Source organism: Alligator mississippiensis, chromosome 13, assembly GCF_030867095.1.
Source record: "Alligator mississippiensis isolate rAllMis1 chromosome 13, rAllMis1, whole genome shotgun sequence".
NCBI classification, from domain to species: Eukaryota; Metazoa; Chordata; order Crocodylia; family Alligatoridae; genus Alligator; species Alligator mississippiensis.
The window spans coordinates 5,224,208-5,243,980 of NC_081836.1; the positions used below are offsets into that span (position 1 = coordinate 5,224,208).

Here is a 19,773-nt window from a genome sequence, read left to right on the forward strand (position 1 = left end):
TGCACTGCCTGGTTAAGAACATGAGCTCCTTGGGACATGGACTGCATCAGCCTGCTTGTCTGTGTACTGCTGAGCACACCAATGGCTCTCAATAATTGCTATTAACGATTGAACACATGTCACTCAGCTGTATGGTGTATGTAATTTGCTGTGCCTGTTCTTAACCTGATGCTTTGATTGCACAAGCCGACCTGCACTATCAGTAGCCTTCTGGGCAGACAGTTTGGCCAGTGACAAGGACTCTTAAGGCACTGGATGTTCTCTCCTGCCACGTCTTTGGTGTAAACGAATTAAGGGAGGAAGATCCATCTATGTCCTCTTCCGGTGTCTTATGTCTTGCACAGCATCATTAGGCCTCAGGGCTGTGCCTCCCCTACGCCCCACTTAGTGCCAGCCTGATGGTGTACAGTCCTTTTGTAACAAATGGTGTCTGAATTCAATTCTCTCCCTTTCCTATCAGGGAAACCTTGGGGTTTTAAGCCACACTATTTGGCTATACAGTCCACGCTGTCCCTTATGCACGTTGTGACTAAGGCATACTGTTAGGAGTGGTCTATAGCCTTCTCTCACCCACAATTTTCATGTCCTTTATTTCTTTTTCTCCTTTAGGTTTGTCATCGCTCCAGCTCTTGTTCTCAGCATCGGGCATCCATGCCTACTTCACTGGTAAGTAATCTGGCTCCTCTGAGTCAGCTCTGTGGAATCACCCTTCTTCGCTGGGCTTCCAACAAGTGCCCCTCCCAGGATGGAAGAGCTGGCAAGCAAGAGCACCTGTTAAGTGTGTGACAGACCTAGTTGGGAGCAGGCCAAAAGGATGAAAGGATGGAGGAGGGGCTTGTGGGAAAGGGCCTGATCAGGCTATGTGCTAATGGAGAGGCTGCCTCTTCCCAGTGATTGCTGTGCAGAGCTGGAAGCTAGGGGTGCATACATGGAATTTTTGAGCCAGTTTGACCATTCAGACGTGCGACTGGAGGTTGCTGCAATGGGTGTTTTTGCAGCCGTTGAGTTGGAAGCTATTTTTGGTTTGTTTGCTGGCCGTGCTATTGGTGTGTGGGGCTATGGACATGTTGCATTTGTAGCACTACATGTGCACTTGTCGCATTACAAAAAGAGTACAGATGTGCACAACGTCTGTATCGACACATGATGGATCTTCCACCAATGTCTGTACCGCCACAAAACTGTTCTCGTTTCAAACAGGAACTTGTCTTTAACACCGTGTTTTGTAGCGTTACATGTAACTTGTGTTTAGTGCACATGGGAGTCTTAGTGCTACTGAACCTTAACCAGACCCCGAGAGTGATTTGTTCATTGCACACAAGCCACAAACCCCTGGGAGGTCCTCATGGGTGAACATGTACAGATGAAAGACTCCAACTCATAAATACTTCTATCTCAACCCAACAGTGACATCGGTCTGACGTTGGGGGATGAATACATGAGACCGAGGGAAGGCACAGGCTCAGTGCTTAAAATATTGCTTCCTAGGCAGAGAAGCTGCAGAGCAGCTATTTTATTAGGAAGGTGATGGAAGGCTAAGAGCAAGAATACATACACAGTATGTTCGGCTGGCGAGTGGATATACTTGCATATGTTCTGCACATCAAGCATGCTGCTAGGAAACAACTGAAAATCTGCTACTGGGATGTGGGGGTGCTGAGGCTTCAGACAGGCATAACCAAATGCTTTGATTCTGCTCTTCTTTTTATCAACTTTATGCCAAGATCCCTAAGTCATGACTCTTCTCTAATTTCCCCCAATTTCGCCCTGGTTATTTTGCCCAGTCAGAAAGCAACAGGATTCTGACCTAAGTCTACAGATCACGTCATCAGTTGTTGTGAGCTGGCGTATTTCCACTGTCCTGGATGGAGCTGTGTCAATTCAGGAGTCAGTGGAGGTCCATCAAAGACACTGGCTCTGCTGCAGTTTGCACTGCTGAAGATCTGGTCCCTAAGGAGGTGGCTCTGAAAGGGAAATTAAAACTTCCCTGCTTCCTACCCCACTCCAGTCCTGTGATGGGAGCTGGGAGTGTGGACTTCAGGGCTAATTTGCAGGCCCCTTGAGTCCAATGATATCTACACGTTGGTATCTACATGTGCTTGAAGCACCATCCTAGCAGACTGAGTGACAGGGTTTGGGGCCGTATTCAGAAGCTGTAGATAGGTGTGATGATCAGCTCATTTAATCCAGATTTATCCCGCTTGGGGCCCATTTTGGCCCAGTGTATTCCTCCTGATTTCCAGACAGTTGCTCCTCATTTATAATAGGGTTGAATCAGAGCAGAATTAAGGCCATTCAATCACTGCATCATGACACAGCTTACAGTAGATCATGTTGGTAGTTTATAAGCAACTACTGAGATGTCTGTTTTGTTAACAGCAAACCCAAATCAAGAACAGAATTCAATTTGTCAGGCCTAGTTCAGGTATCTGATTGGTTTTTAATTTTTTTAAACCGTTATTTAAAGAATAAATAAAGAATAACAAATTCAGTAACCACACGTAAATAGCTTCATCATTAAAACACAACTCGTGCAAACATAGCATGAAAATGCCCTGATGCACAGCATATAAAAATTACATTTGTATATTTATATACACATCCATTGAGATACCATTGGTAACCAGATGTTATAATAAAAGCAATAAAACTCAGTGCTTTTATCTTGGGCAAATATCAAGTACGTTGACTTTTGTCTATTAGGAAATTGGAACAAATTTGGGGCTCAAGCGGTGGCTCTCTTTTTAACATGAGATCACATCATTTTCACGCTTGCTGTTTGTTTAAATAGTAGCGGTAACTCTTATTGTAGCTCTCTAAATTATTTTTCAAGCACAGCACAAAGTGCTTGTCATATTCACAGAGCTGCTTGCTGCATCAGGAGCCTGCCCCTGCAAACAAAAGGAATCCAGAAGGCAAATTATATATGTTAACAGAGTGTCTTTGAGTGAGAGAGCGAGGTTAGCAGTGTTGGCAATTATTCAATAGAATATATATTAAGAAGGGACTGGTGGCCACTAGGGAACTACGCAGTATTAAAACCCCACTCCATGGTATTACGGTAAAAAATATGACATTGAATACAACTTACTACTCACAGTAGACAGGAACTGTCATGGTTTACAGTCTGTTAATTAATCTGATCTAAGATGGGAATGTGAAATGGTCTAATACGCTTTGAAAAATATGATAGATATTACATCTGGCAGCTGATGAGGAACTGTTTGATGAAGCATTTCTGCATTGCAAAGTGCCAATATGTACTCTAATATGATGTCACACTGCAGTGCGTGACCCCTAGTGCAGCGGCTAGCTTCCTCCTGGAGGACCATGTCCACTTTTGCACAAGGAAACTGTTGAGAAAACACTTTTGTAACTATTTACAGCATGTCAGTAGAACAGTTGTGTTCAAGCTTTCCCTCGGCCCACACACCATCTGCCCTGTTCTGTCTGAGCTCTGTAATCACCTTCCATGTCTAAGTCCCCTGGAGTCCTGGTTCTAGTTCCTATTACACCAATCATGAAAAATAATAATTAACAAGTCTCTCTTTTTTTGTTCTTTAGCCACTTCATTCTAGGTGTTGGGAAAATTCCTATCCATCACTCTTTAATTTATGATGCCTGTTAAAATTCAGTGTATTTACCTTTCAGCCCAACTACCATCTGTCCAGAATAATTTGTCACCTGTTTTACCTATGTATTTAACTTCAAGCTCTGAGTTACACACCTGTAGTTTAGCAGTAGAGTGTAAAGTATCTATTCTGCAGGGTCCTAGCTCAGCAATTGCAGTACATTTATTGGGGTTAAATGTGGTCATGAATTACATATTTAGTGACCGTACGTCTAAATGAGCGTGTGGAAATTTATCGTGGTGTGACGTCTATTGGAAGTTTATGCAAATTTAAATTACAGCTATCGTTTGGGAATTTTTCAGTGAAGCATTTTTGGCTGGCAAATGCTGATTCATTGACAAGAAAAACTGTTTGCAAGGAAGTTTCAGTTCATTTCCCATCTGAAAAAAGTCTGCTCTGCTATTCCACTTATTAACTCAGCCTAACAGGGTTAACTACCTTTTCCCAACTTTTAGGAGCATTAGGCGCTTAAATGCCATTATAGTCCAGCATGAAGCCTGACTTCTGAATGCATCACAATTCAGAGCAGCCTTTAAGCGCATTTGAAAAAAGTGTTTAAAGTCAAGCATGTGCTTAAGGGCACATTTGAATCAGGACCTGAATCCTCATGGTTAAACCAGCCAGTGACTCCGTTTCTGTTTGCATATTCCTCATGCATCAGAACAAAAGCTCTGGCTTTCTAGGATCAGGATGAAGCAAAGCGGTCTGCTGATAGAGAAACAGGAACAAAAGCAAAATGAGTGTCTCTAATCAGGAGCCAGCTCACCACAGGTTATTTCTCCAGACTGGTAGGAGTAATTATACCGCTTTGTTTTGATGCTGCAGCTATGATGCCAAAGCCATCGGTAGCAGCGGTCATGCTCCTGGCAGCATCTGGGAGAAAGCAAAACTGCAGCAATGGGACACACGCAGGAAGGGTTAAAACAAGCAAAAAATCCCTACTGACTGTTTTCCAAAGCTCACAAAAAATATGTATTTGGCACTATGGATCATGATTCTTCACCACACACTGCGAGGGCTTCGTAAAAATTAACTGAGCACCCCAAAGAAAGCACAACTCCCAAACTGATTTTTTTCTTACTTTTTTCAGATGAGTTACTAAGTGTAAAAGCTAAGAGCTTGCAGAAAAGGACGATTTTCTTGACATTTTCCAGCTGGTCTAATAAAAGGTATCATTTTGGAACCAAGAGTTCTAGTTTTTTGTAAAGCTAAGAGCTGGCATTTCTTGAGCAGGGCCTTGAGTCTAACGAGGGTACCTTAAGTCAATTCTAACACAGTTGGGAATTGCTGTGCTAAAGCAACTTGAAGGAGCATATGACCCAAGTGTGTTGAATTTAGGAGCAGGTTTTGTTGGAAGTTATTACATTTTTCAGACAGCATCTAGACTACCATGATTGGAAAAGGTTCAGGATTTAGTGGACCTGATACTGATCTTGCTAATTTAATGTTGATATATAACCTCTTTGGTATCAGTGGATTTACCACTTTTCCTATACCACTGGAAGGGAGTCAAGAACTGGCCTGGGGAATTTACTACAGTTACCACAAACAAATAGTACAGTGAGTGCAAAGAGATTTTTCATCTCTATTCAGGCCCTGATAAAAGAAACCAAAACACGTATCTCTCATTCAGGCAAAGGGCTTTATGATCTGCAGCTGTCTTGAGTAGAAGCTACTTCTGGATCACAGGTCATTGCACAGGAGGTGGCTGAGAGGAGAGAGGAAGGTTCACTTGAACGCTGGGAGCAGTGGAGCTCAGGACCACTGGCTGCCAAGAAATGGAGGTGAAGACAAACATCTCCAAGCATAAACCATAATGGGAGACCTCAAACATCTCCAAGCATGAACCATAATGGATGATATCAAACATCTCCAAGCATAAACCATAACGGGAGACGTTCCAAAGGACTTCATGAGACCTGTGCAGTACTGAGACCCTTTCTGGGCTTAATAAGGGGCTTCAAGTGTTGCCTAGATGCAACATCATCTTTCCATATGGGGGTGAATTTCTTCCACTGAGTCTAACAATATATGGTTAGCACCTTCCCTGTTCTTCCCTCCTTCTGACATTGCTGCTTTGGCTGAGAGGGAGCCACCATTTAAGCGAAGAGGCTGATGCTCCTTTAGGATTTTGGCACTATTGACTTTGCCTCATCCATCCTGGCTCAATAACTGGCTTCTCCCATTGTGTCCATGCATCACCTAATTGTCTCACCCTGAGACGCAATTACTTGGAACGATTGAGCATTAGACTAGAACGGTGAATCAAGCTCATTGATTGCATGTATTCACACCAGATCCTCTAGCTGTAGCTGGACTGTTGGGTCTTTCATAGAAAATACATTAAACAGCTCTGGATGTATGTGGATCTCATAGAAAGAAAAAATGGGAATGGGGCGGGCTGGAAAAGCAGTAGGAAATGGAGGGTGGTGAGAAAAGGAAGCACTGAAAAGAAAGGAGAGAAGTCACTTGAACCCTCCAGTGTCTTGGCATCTCCTATTCAGCTTTGTCCTAGGAGCAACACAGCACAGTGAAAGGTGTCCTGCTGCATTACCTGCGAACAAGGACAATGGGATCTATCACTCCTTTGCAATGATAAATCCATGGAAGGATCCCTTGCCCTCCAGCTCTGTCTCCTGCTTTGCCTTCGATGCTCATAATTCACTGCCTTCCATACCTTGCCTGACTGATAACAGCCACGATGGTCTGTGTCAAGCCACTTGTGCCCAGCCCAGGTCTTCCTGGTGGAAAGCAGCTCCACTCTCTTCTGAGTCTGCTAAGCTTTGCAGAGAGTAAATTACAGCTAGGACCAGCTTAGCTTGGTTCCCAGTTTGGCCAGGGGGGTCCTCACTGGATCATCTGATAGAACTGTTTCCTGTGACCAAGAAGGGCCCCAGAGTGAGCCTCCGTTATAATGCTAGATGCACATACACCAAATGCATCCAGTGGGATGATGAGCTGTGCTAGCCAGTTCATTTCCTTCCAGTGTCTGTTCTTAGGTGCTAGAAACGTCTGGTCGGACTAATTCCAAGTGTAACCCACATTTGCTGCAGTGCAATTGCAGCAGACATCCAACAAGCCTAATGCTAGTAAGAGGTAATGCTAGCCTCCAATCCAAGCTTCTCAGATACAATATTAATTATTTGGAAAATAATAGAGCAGCAGGGGTACTAAAATATCATCCCTCTTCTGGGGTTGGGAGTAATCCTACTTTATATAGATCAGTTCCTTCCCTTGATTAAACCTGTACTATCACTTAATATACATAATTTAATAGAGCTTGTGCTGGGTGGCCTCTTTCTAAGAAATCAAACTTCTTCTTTCTAAGGAATCAAAAGGTCGCCGCAGCCTAACACGAGCCATCTCTTACCCAATCCTGGAAGGTCTCTGAGGGAGGCATTCTGCGAACTCTGCTGATCAATCAGTAATCACATATAGAAGAATAATTGATATTTCTGTTGTTAATCTCAGGCCCAAGCCAACATCAGTTGGTATCAGCCATGGTCTTGACATTGGCTTGAAATGCCATTAGACCAGACCGCAGAAAAGGGAAGACATAAGGAAGGGGTGGATGATGAATAGCTTGCTTGCCAGTAATGCTGGGGTCCTCCAGATGCTTATGCCATGAAACCTCATTACCTATTTAGATGTCACTTGGCATTTGTACAATGCTGCATTTTGAAGAGGCTGGGAAGTGCAATTCCATCCTGATCTTTGTCTGTACCAGCTTATGGTTGGAAACATGAGATATGATTTCTCTTACTGCCTTTTCTTCCTGTGGTTAGTGACCACAGGAAGCAAGAAGCAAGAAGGATTGTTAGTGGATTTTGAGTTCCCCACGATGTTGTTTAGCTGTTCTCCTCTGTTCTCTCTGCATCTTATATTACAAGACAGAAAGAGTGTACAGATCCTCCCGAGTGCTGACAGCCCAGTGTAGCAACTCCGTGGTTTGCTGTAAGGTCTACAGTGCAGAACTGGTGCTGTTGCCACCAAAAGAAATGCCCCCAGGAATTCACCTTGTGCAGTGGCAGAGAAAATCCATGCCCACAGCACATATTCCCCATTTTCTCTCCCGTGTATCCAGTCCCTTAGCCCTCACGATCCCTCCTCCTGAACGGAGACGCCAGCCTGGTCCATCAGGGTAGAAACTCTGCTTTCTCCGTCTTGATTCTTGGTTATTCTAGCTCAGTAGCTGTGACCATACGTCCTCACTGTGCTAAGAGCCATATGAAGATGTACAAGAGATGGTTCCAGTTCCTCATGGTTATGTCGGTGCCTGACTGCCATGAAAATTATTGGGATGAGGTGTTTTTGAGAATCTGGGCCTTTTGGGTATGAAGTGGGGGTATAGTCCATGTGCATTGGGTGACTTCCATCTCTAGTACCTATCTACTTCTGAATAGATGACTATTTTTGTATGGCCTTTTGACCCAACTCCTTAGTCCCACTTGACACAGGAACTGAAGCCATCAGCAGAATAAGTACACACAATTCTCATTCTGAGTAACTCAAGAGCACTGGATGATGAGCTAGAAATATGTAATTTCCAGAAAATTGAAAGCAAGCTGAAGTGAGAAGAGACACTCTCCATCCTCTTCCTGATTTCATGCAGGCTCTGTGGTGCCCACAGCTGTAAAAATCATTGGTAGACCTCTCCATTGGAGATTCAGTTGTTAAAACCCCATGGATCTCATTGGGACCTGGGTCTGAACTGAGATTCGAGGCAGCGTGGTTGGCTAACAAGGCCTGTGGAGTGGAGGTTCGGGTGGCTTGGGGGTTTTGAAGTGACTGGACTGAGGGATTTGGCTCAGATCTCTCTCTTTTACAGACCCAAATGGTCCCACATCAGATACTGAGCAGATATCATTAAAAAATACTTGAACATTGGCCCTACAACTGGCTATGCACTGCAGGTTTAAAACATAAGCTCCTTGGGGCATGGACTATGTATCTGGTAAGTCTGTGTACTGCTGAGCACACCGATGGCTCTCATTAATCGATATTAATGAATGCATGGTGTGGTGCTGGATATAGGAGCCAGCCAGGTCCATATAAACTAGGGTGTAAGAGCTGGCAAAGAAGAGCATCTGTTCCGCGTGTGACAGCTATAGTTGGGAGCAGGCCAAAGGGATGGAAGAGGGTGTTGTCTTCTCTTAGCAGCTTCTTCCCAGTGATTGCTGTGCAATGCATAAAGACCAAGGAGGGGTAGCCCACGCGGCCAGCCTCCGTAGGGTCCCAGAGGAAGACACTTCCGGAACTCGTTTGATTCTTTCAAGAGAGTCGGGGGAGAAAAACTGATGCATATTAAATAACCATTTTCCATCTAACTGAGCCCTGTGAAGAGGCTCTGGTCTCTGTTTTGCAATAGCTCCATTTAAGAACATAAGATGACAGGGCTGTGTCACTGAATCCCCTGCAATTGCAGACAACCAGTTACCCAAGGGGACCCTAAAATCATGGAGAAACCCGCCTCCACGGCTTTAAGGGCATGCTCCCCATAACACCAAGAACCCCCTGCAATATGGCACAGCTAAAAGCAGGGGAGATGAGGGCACTGCCAGTGCCCTGCCACTGCAATGACAGAGGAGTAATAGGTTAATATATACTCAGGGGATCCTCAGAAGAAGACTTTGCCCCATGCAGAAATCTGTACAGTCTTTGCCTTTCTGACCCCAGGTTTGGCCCTCGGTATGACCCTGAGCAAGAAAAGCAAGACCCTCTAGTCAAGAACTCCTGAGCTTTCCACCAGGAGCATGAACACATCTCAGCCTTGGGATGATATTTTTTTAGCATGCAATCCTCTAAAATACAGGTACAAATTGAATCCACTATTTTAGAATTATGTAGGGAGAAAACTCCCTCCTTCCTATAAATGTACTTGGCTCCCAGAAATCGCAGTCTCTGCACTCATGATTGCAAAGCTACGGGCCTGAGAAACCAGCTATGTGGAGTCTGGCTGTTTCTTTGCAGCAAGTTAAAGGGCGGTAGTGGGGTATGTGTGGAGCATTCATCAGTTTGACTGTTCAGAGGTGTTACTGGAGGTGGCTGCAACGGGTGTTTTTGCAGCCGTTAAACTGGAAGCTATTTTTCATTTGTTTGCTGGCCGTGCTGTTGGTGTCTGGGAGCCTGAGTGCCAGTGAACCTCAGCCAGACCCCCCCGAGAGTGATTTATTCATTGCACAAATGCCGCAAACCCCTGGCAGGTCCTTGAGGGAGACCACCTACAGGTGCAAGACTCCAGCTTGCAAATGCTTCTGTCTCAGCTCAACAGTGACATCTCTCTGACAGTCAGAGAACGAACATCCTAAGGACATTACAACTGTTCCTAGACCAGCCTTGCCCTGCGAGTAATTCAGGCCTGATAGGGGTCATCCTTGTTCCAACAGCAACAGCTCCCTACACCCCGGACCATATCCTCAGCTGGTATAAAACCACAGGTATCAACCAGATGAGGATCTTTCCCTTTGCAATTTGAACCCCCTTTTGCAGGGTAGAGGGAAGGCACAGGCTCAGTGCTAAGAATATCGCTTCCCAGGCAGAGGAGCTGCAGAGCACCAGTTGTATGGTCATATTTGAGGGGCATTTAATTGTTGCGTCATGATGCAGATTAAGGCAGATCGTGTTGATTATTTAGAAACAGCTGCTGCAACTTCTCTCGAGTCAATAGCAGCCCCAAGTCCTTGATATAACTCGATTTGCCAGGCCTAGTTCATACCTGTGATTGTTCTCTTTTTGATTTGCTCATTAATTGAAAAAGACTGAAAGCCACATCCTGTGACCCCATGCAAATAGGATCAGCATGAAAAAACAGTACACGCCAAACATAATGAAAATTCCCTGATGCACAGCGTAAAACATGTATTTGCATAACTGTATATGCCTCCATAAACACAGAACAGGTAACCAGATGTCCGAATAAAAGCAATGCAATGTGGTTTTTCATCATTGAAAATACTGAGTATATTGGCTCTTGTCCAGGAGAGAAGTGGGGCAAATTCTGGGCTGAGTGTCTTTTAATACCAGTTCTCCTCATCTCAACACGTCATCTTTAAGTAAAATCTGTATTTCTTATTGTAGCTGTACAAGTTTTTTTTCAAGCAGAGCACCAGGCGCTTGTCACAGTCACAGGACTGCTCTTTACACCAGGTCCCATACCCTGCAAACAAACAGAAATAGGAAAAGTGTGTGTCAGTAGAGGCTCTTTGAGCGGAAAGATGAACAGTCAGGAGTTGATAGAACATGGTCCCAGGAAATTATGGTAACAGATGCATTGTTGAAGAATACTTAACACTACCTATATCAGCAGTGGCCTTAGGGTTGTTGGGGCACTGGGCAAGAAAGGCACTTTCATCTCTAGGTCCCATGGAGCCCTGGTTTCTAATTGATACCACCATAATTAATCATTAATTAACACAAGTCGTTTTTTTTTTTCTTCTTTAGCCACTTGATTCTAGGTGGTGGAAAAATTCCTGTCCCTGTTGGCTTGCTGGTCTTTCTAAATGCATGGTGCCTATGAGAATTCAGCGTACTTCCCTTTCAAGCACAAATCTCAAATGTCAGCCTTTGTCACCCAGAAGCATTTGTCATGTTTTTTTCTGGGTATATCAATTTAAGCACTGAGCAAAGCCCACTGGTGAGCAGTGACTGGAGTAAATTTGTTTCGGCAAATCCAGCAGTTAAGCGTGTTTATAAATTCATATTTAGTGAGCATGACTGTAAATGACCGTGGGAACTGACCGTGGTATGATACACATGTTGAAGGTATTCAGGGATGTAAACCCCAGCTGGTTGAGAGTTTTTTAGGGAAGTGGGTTATTTTTTGGCGAATGCTGTTTCATTGAAAATACAAACATTTACAACAAAGCGTTTCAATGAATTTCCCGTTTGAAAAACGAAAGTCTTGCAGTAGTTGACATGTGCTGTTTTGACCTCCGTAAAAATACAAACGGTCCTTTTTGAGGTTGTAGCGCTATGTTGTTTGTTCGCTTCCTCTACTAGTGTCTGTTCACAACGCACCCGTGCATCTCTCCAGCTTAACTCCCGTGTAAATCCAGCTTTGTCAGACCCTCTTACTGCCACCTCCCACATCGTCCTGTGGATTTCTCTTGCCACCCTTGTCACAGCAAATAGGATTTATGCTGCTTTTCCCTTTTCCTGTTACTGGGACCCAATGTGGGGCTTTCACAGCTACCTTTGCATTGGAATTCTGGTCCGAGAAGAAATGTTAAGACACATTTCCTTATAATCAGCAAAGCTTGACTTCAGAAAACATTACAATTCAGGATGGCACTTAAGTGCACTCTTAAAGTCAACCATGTACTTAAGGACACCCTTGACTTTAGGGCCTGAATCCCCTTGGTTAAGCTAGCGATTGCCAATGACCTATTTTCATATTCTTCATGCATCAGAGCAAAAAACTCTGGCTTGCTGGGCTCAGGATACAGACTTTAAAAAGGCAAAAGGCAAACCAGTCTGCTGATCTAGGAGCAGAAACAAAACCAAATAGACATCTTGCTAACCAGCAGCCAACTCACCACATAACACTGATCCATGCGAGTAGTAGTACTTATAGCTCACTTTTTTGGGAAAACAGCTATAATTCTTAAGCCGGCTATAGCAGGAGTCATGTATCTCGCAGCATCTGGGGAGAAACAAGACGTTAGCAATGAGACATATGGAGAGACAGGTTTAAAACACAAGTGAAAAACTCCTCTATTGACTCTTCACCAATGTACACAAACAGGATGTGTGTTTTGGTGCCATGGGCCAGGATTCTCCTCTCGCTTCCATTGGTGTAAATCAGGAACAACAGGGTGAAGGACAGTGGTTTAGGTTCTTAGTTTGATTTACACACACGTGCATAAATGTGCATGCACACACACTCCCAACTGCGAAGGCTACATAAAAATAAGCTGAGCGCCCAAGGAAGGCGCAGCTATTATGTTTGTTCTCTTTGGTGTCCTTCAGGCAAGTTTGCAGAGCATGTTTCAGACATCTCCTCCGATACCTTGCATAGAAGTTTCTGTGTTGTGGAGTCCTTATTGAAATACCCAATCCATTGAAAACTGATCTGAAAATCCAAAATACCTTTCCCAGAGACAGCCTGGCAGACAGATGTTCTAATGATGGCGTTTCCCTCTCTTTACCCTTCACACCATCGTGGAAATCCAGAGGTTTTGACTTCAGCAGAGCAATCTCCCCATTTACACTATCTGAGAGTTGGGCCCATTGCATTTACATGATGGTTAGCACTTTTGGGTAAATATAGATGTGGGTTACAATCTTCAGCATCACAAACTTTGATTTCTAGCAGTGCAATCAGTGAGAGCTAAGGGCTTAAATACCTTCCAAAATGTGGCCCTTAATCACTTCATGAGAGATTTTTCAAGGGATTTAGGATCTCAAGAGACAGGTAGATGCTTAGTGGGATTCGAAAAAAAGTGCTTACCACCCATTGATTTCCATGAGAGAGACGTGCCTAGTCTCCTTTGAGAATCCCACAAGGTACCTATGAATATCACTAAAAATCTGCCCTTAGGACCTTTAAATAATGTGATTGCTCACTAATGTTTCCAGCAGGGTTTCAAAGGCACTTACTTACCTGTCTGTGGGATCCTTTGGACGTCCTTTGCCACCCAAACCACAGTAGCAGCCATAGAAAGCATAATTCAGTATGGCATTTTTCCCAGTGACTTGTTCAACCATACTCTGAAGCTGCCAGAGATTCCCATGTGCCTCGGTCATGCCTGTGAAACAGCAGGAGGGAACTTCAGCGTTGGGAGGGGAGATATCACTTCTTCCTCTGGTTTATATTAAATCACTTTATGAGCTCTTTGGGGCTATATTTCCTTTCACTTCACCTTCTTTTAGATGCCTGGAGCACCACCAGGCCCCATCACCCCCCATGCCTCCTTTTACTTGTAAAAATAGGGATCATCACCATTGCTGTCAATCTCATTACATGTCTCGCGGAAGCAAGAGATGAATGGGACCTTTTGTCACTTTTCTCCCTAACGCACAAGTAGGAAGAACAGTTCTGTGGTCCAAAAGTCTACCAGGAGAAGAAGTTTAAATCACTGGCTAAGTCCCACTTATTCCTTTCCCACCCACTGTCACACCGAGCCCGAGCCCTCCTCTCATTTTACTAGCTCTGACAGCCAGAACAATCTCCACCTGAGCTACCACAGACTATAAACTGCAACTTATTTTAGGAAACTATGAGTGCACATTTTCCCTTGGCAAACCGCACCATCGGTTGAGGCCACCTTCTCCCTCTCAAAGAACATGCAGGCCACCAGGATGGGTCCACTAGATGTTGTATGGGTCTGGCTACCCCATGTAGGGGATTTTAACTTGCAGGTCAGACTCTCTGCATTCAGAAAGAGTCTGACCACACCACTAATGGCATTGAGTTGCATGGGTCTGGCTACCCCATGCAGGGATTTTAACTTACAGGTCGGACTCTCTGCATTCAGAAAGAGTCTGACCATACCACTAATGGCATTGAACTAATAATGCAGCTTAAAGGAGAATTTGACCCATGTCTGTTGAATTTGGAAGCAGGTGTTGTGGCAAGTTACTATACTTTTCAGACAGCTTTTAGGCAAAAGTGATGGGAGAAGGATAAGGAATTAGTGGGCCTGATTCTGATCTTCCTGATTTAACAGAGATATAATCCTACTGGCATCAAGGGATTGACACCTTTTTTTGCACCACTCAAAGTGAGGTCAGGAACTGGCCCAGTACATTTACTGCACGCTTACCGAAAGCAAACAGTACGCTGAGTGCAAAAAGATGCTTCATGTTTCTCTAGGACCTGGAAAAAGAAACAAGTACATGCTGATCTAGCATTCATTCAGGCAAAGGACTGAATGACAAACTGTTCTGCTGAGTAAGGGGGCAGTTTTGGTCATTACGCAGGAAGCAACTGAAAGGCTTGCTTGAATGCTGGGAGCAGTGGAGCTTAATAACGCTGATCCAAGACATTGTGGTGCAGCTTTAGCCTCCAAGCTTAAACCATGATGGGCAGCATTCAAAAGGATGGCATGAGACCTGTCTACTCTTAGATCCTCTCTGGGTTTTTGTGAGACTTCAGCATTATATCAATTCTCAGCATAGGATCAGCCCAGTGTGTGGGGGTGAATCTAATAAGATAGGGTTAGCATTTTCCATGTTTTCTCCCTTCTGGTAATGTGCTTTGTGGTGGTGGCTGGAAAAGGAGACAGCACAGATGTGAAGAGGCTGATGCCCCTCTAGACTTCTGGCACCGTTCCTGGGAGTGGGATCTATTACTTCAGAGCAAAGGTGGATCAGCAGGGAAAGACCTCACTCTCTAGCTCTGTTTCTAATGTTCATACTGCATTGCCTTCCTCACCTTGCCTGAAGCCAGGGCAGTCTCTGCCAGGCCACCTGTGCCCACCCCAGATCTTCCTTGCTCCCTAGGATGTTGCCTTTAAGACTTCCTTGCAGCTGAGAAGAGGCTTAGATTGGTTCCGGTTTGGGATCGTCTGGTAGACATTCTCCCCATGGACCTCAAAGGCCCCAGGCAGTCTCAGCTGTGGCGCTGGATGCAACCAATGGGATGAGGGACTCTGCTAATCAGTTAACACCATTTTGATGCCCATTCTTAGGTGCTAGATGCATCGGGCCAGACTAATTCCCAGTGTAACCCACACCAGTTGCAGTGTGGTTGTACCAGGGGCCAACCAAGCCCAGTGCCAGTAATGAGCGCCCCGTCTGCTAACCTCCGGCTACAGCTTCTCAGGTGCAGTATCAGCCATTTGGAAAGGAACTGAACAATAGTAGAAAAATGCCATTGGCTGGTCTTTACTCACCTCTTCTGGGGTTGGGGGTAATCACTGCAGCTCCTTCTAATTCCTAATCTAACAGACTTGGTTTATATAGACAGATCTGTTTCCTCCCTTGCCCATAACGGTGCTGAGTGGCTACTATTTAATACACGTATTTAATATAGCATCTGCTGACTGGGCTTTCCTGCAAAAGAGAATTTCTCCTTTTTTAAGAACCCATTCTCCTTTTCTAGAAAATGAAAGGATTTCCCTTGATCTACAGCAAGGTATCTGTTTCCCATGCCCAGCTGTTCTCTGGTGGCCAATCTGCAAAGCGTCCGTAGATCAGGCAGTAATCATACATAGAAGAGTTTTCCCCGCGCTGAATTCTGTTCATCTCAGACCCAAGCCAACCCCAGGTGATATCAACCTGGCCATTGGCACTGGTTTGAAGGCCATTGGAGCAGACCCCTGAAAAGGAAGATAAAGGAAGGGTGGCTGATGAGTAGCCCGCTTGCTATTAAGGCTGGGGTCCTCCATGGGATCCATGTCTTGAAACGCCCTTACCTACCTGGAGATCACTTGGTACTCATGTGTTTTGAAGAAGCTCTGCTGTCTAATTATACCTCAAAGGATGGCTGCTATGTAAAGGCCTTTTGCCCCAACTCCTTACAGTTATGACACAGGAACTGAAGCCTTCTGCCCATCTCAGGACCTGGATGGGAGGATGACCTGAAGAAGGGCATGGGGAGTCATTTGGGGAAGGGCACAATACATGATGCCTGATAGCTTAGAATCACTGAATCATAGAAAATGAGGGTTTGAAGGGATGTCAGGAGGTCACATCTAGTTCAACCCCCTTCTCAAAGCAGGACCAGGCCAAGGGGATCATCCCAACCATGGCTTTGTCTATCTGGGTCTTAAAAACCTCCAAAGATGGAGAGTTCACAACCTCTCTGAGTAACCTGTTCCAGTGTTTTACTACCCTCCTAGTGAGAAAGTTTTTTCTAATATCTAACCTAAACGTGCCTTGCTGCAACTTGAGCTCATTGCTCCTTGTCCTGTCGTCTGCCCCCACTGAGAACAGTCCAGCTCCATCCTCTTTGGACCCACCCTGCAGGGAGTTAAAGTTTGTTATTAAATCCCCTCTCAGTCTTCTTTTCTCTAGACTAAATAAGCTTGTCCAACTCTTTTCCTGACTATACTGTTGTCCCAGTAAAAGATACCATAAAAATCCCTCACTTTTCACACACCTTGTGGACCATTATGGCCGCAAAACACTCCAACCCTTTGACTACATGGAAATATGTCATCTGTAACAATTAGCAGAAAAGCCAAAGTGAGAAGAGTCCCTTCTTGTTCTCTTATTAGTTTCAACCAAGCCCAGTGGTTTCAAGAACTGTAGAAAATATTTCTGGAACTCCTCATTGTCACTCAAACAATTGGATTTCCCCCAGCTCAGACCAGAAGTATGGACTTCCCTCTTTTATTGCATGGCAAAGTATAGCTCAAGGCCAATGATGCCCTGAATACCCCAACACAGCTCAGGCTGAGATAGCAGATGGAGATGGAGATGTTCTGTAGCTGGCTCTTATTATTATGGTGAGAATACTTTTTGATGCTCAAGGACCTAGGTCTGAAATGTTGTGTGAGTCTAGCATTATTTACAATTGCACTGGGAGGCTATTTCCCCACTGGAAATCAGGGCTCCATTCTGTTTGGTGCTGTACATACATATAGTAAAAGACTGCCTTTCCATAGACAGGACAGACGAAAGTTTCCCTCTTGGTTACCAGTGCTTTCCTGCTATCCCATGGAAGGAGTGCAGGAGATACTGATATTTGGCAGGGGTATAAATTGAAAGCCTTAAGCCTTTTGTGTCCCACTGTATGGCCTGCAGGATCAGTTGTGTGAACCCAGTCCAGCTCAGGGAGTCACACTGGGCCAGAGCGATAGTTTTGGTGCTGCTGTTGGGGTGTAAAAGGCCTTTAAGGGGCTTCAGAAAATCCCCCAGCATGTCTGGATTTATACTGCATCCTGGTTTCTGTAGGAGATGGGGAAAGGTTGTGATGAGGTGGGTCGAATCTGGAATGGGCTTTCAAAGGAGGTGGTACTTTCCCCTACCCTGGGGGTCTTCAAGAGGAAACTGGACAAGCACCAAGCCGGGGTCGTCGCTCTTTCCTGCCGGGGGCAGGGGGTCGGACTCGATGACCTACTGAGGTCCCTTCTGATCCTAACGTCTATGAATCTATGGTTGCTAGGTTGGAAGGAGGAGGAACCAGACCATCCATTACTCTGGTCTATCCTTCACCAGTAAAATGGACCTCAAGGTCCCTTCTTGGCCACCACTGGAGGGGTGACTTTCACCCAATATATTCCATGACAGTCAGGACATATTTTCCCCCTGAGTCTTTACATTCTCTCTCCCTTTTTCTCCTTCCTCCCCGCAAAGAAAGACCTCCTGAGGGCTTCCAGCTGTGCCGTTATTAATATTATTGTTATCACATCAAGGTGGAGGGCAGGGCTGTGACCCGGCTGAACAGTTAATCAGGCACACCAAGGGGAAGCCTTCTCTCTGTGCTCGCACCAGGAAGCCCTAAGACACTGGCGATGATTTTCCAAATGCTTCTTATCAGTTGAAACCCAGTAGTATCAGTGCCCGTTGGATGGGTCTGCACAAAGAGACCTTTGTTCGAAAGCTCCACAGGTGCCAGCACAGGGGACTTCCTCCTGCTCATTGCAAAACAGGTGTCTATGAAAGAAAGCATAGAAGTCTGTGCCTGGGTCTGTGCTATAAGTTCTTAGTTATTTATTTCACATTTACCCTATGGTTTGCATGTACACATCAAGGGGTAGGTCCTCAGTTGGCATGTATCAGCAGAGCTAGAGGAAGCTGCAGTACTCCTACGTGAGAGCCACCCTGTATCCACATTTTCACTGCTCTTAGATGATAAGGCCGGAGGGGACTAGAATGGCCATGGCTGACCTCCCACAGAATTTCACCTAGAAATTCCTGCATTGAACACACCAACTTGTGGCAGAGCAAATTGTTTGGAAAGACTAGCTGGGCCCAGCTGATAAATTCAAAGGAAAGACATGCAATGGAAGATGGATGAGATGAGGCACTTGGCTATATCTGAGTGCCTTGCTCAGCCTCCAGAAGAAGACTTTCCACTGGCTCCTTTGGTTTGGGGACTTTCCTGCAATCAAGTAGGTTTCATCATCGGGAAAGTTCCTTAATATTCATTTGAAACTCTCCCTTGTTCGTTTTCTCCTGCTTCTCAGTTCAAAGCAGTGCTACTACTTTTCCACCTGTGGCCACAAGAATGTATGAATTAAACATGACTAGCCTGAGCGCTGCCAAAGACCTGGCACAATCATCATGGAGATGTGCTGGAGTCAGAGCTAAGGGAACAGAGGAAAGTCCCGGACTATTTGGGCTGGTGTAACCATGGGGGAATACATTTATATTTCAAAGCAGAACCCGTAAGAGGCGAGAGACTGGAATACCTGTTACGAGACAAACACACTGAATGCATGAGTGGTGAGAGGTATGCTATGCGTGAAAAGCATGCTATAGTCGCTCGGATCCTCATTGCCACGCATTTGCATTTTTGCAGACCTGCATTTTGCACATTGGCTTCTATTCTACTCAGGAGAGCACATAAAACACCAGCAGACTCTCCCTGTTCCCGAAGAAGGGTGTTTGTACCCAAAAGCTTGCAAAGAACAATTTTTCCAATTATTTAGTTGGTCTAATAAAAAACATCACATCTACCCAAAGAGCCTTGTCTGCTTTGGTCAAGACACCCGAGGGGGAGAAGGAGGTGCAGGTTCTCCCAGAAGGACTTTCTGAATACCTAGCTGTAAGGAGACACTTTGGTCTTCTGGATTAAGTAAGACTTATGCAAGGTTTTCTGTTGGGTTTTTATTTTGGTTTATTATATTGCATTCTAAGTTAGATGAAGTTGTGTGTGCTGTCACCATGTCTTACAGGGCTGTGTCTTAACTTAGGCAAACTTTTTCCTGCTGTTCTTTGTCATGTGCTTGAAGTGGAAAATTGCTGTGTTCAATAAATGCTCCCTTCAGAGAATGGACTATTCTTTTTTAAGCAGTTATGTATTCAGTGCCACTACCCAAAGTGTAATATTAAGTCCGGTAACACTAGGTTTACTTGAGGACACAGTTTAATAGGCCAAATGCACAGACCAGCTGAAGGTTTGTGTGACTCATGGGAGAATGATTTACAGGGTAAGTTAAATATCAGGAAATGGAATAAAATATTGAAAGCTTCTAACTCACCCTCAGATTTTTCAAGCCTCATTTGTGCTTTACATCAAGCCAACTGGACG

At 44.8% G+C, this 19,773-nt stretch overlaps 1 protein-coding gene across 1 annotated transcript; it reads right to left on the reverse strand.

Annotated features, from left to right (window-relative positions):
- Window positions 1-10,572: 10,572 nt before the first annotated feature.
- On the reverse strand, window positions 10,573-13,394 carry LOC132243164 (phospholipase A2 group V-like). Its single transcript, XM_059716719.1, has 3 exons — window positions 13,234-13,394; window positions 12,167-12,273; window positions 10,573-10,788 (listed from the first exon to the last, which is right to left on the reverse strand). The coding sequence occupies exons 1-3, from the start codon at window positions 13,374-13,376 to the stop codon at window positions 10,667-10,669; spliced, it is 372 nt and encodes a 123-aa protein (XP_059572702.1). The 5' UTR covers window positions 13,377-13,394; the 3' UTR covers window positions 10,573-10,666.
- Window positions 13,395-19,773: the final 6,379 nt, after the last annotated feature.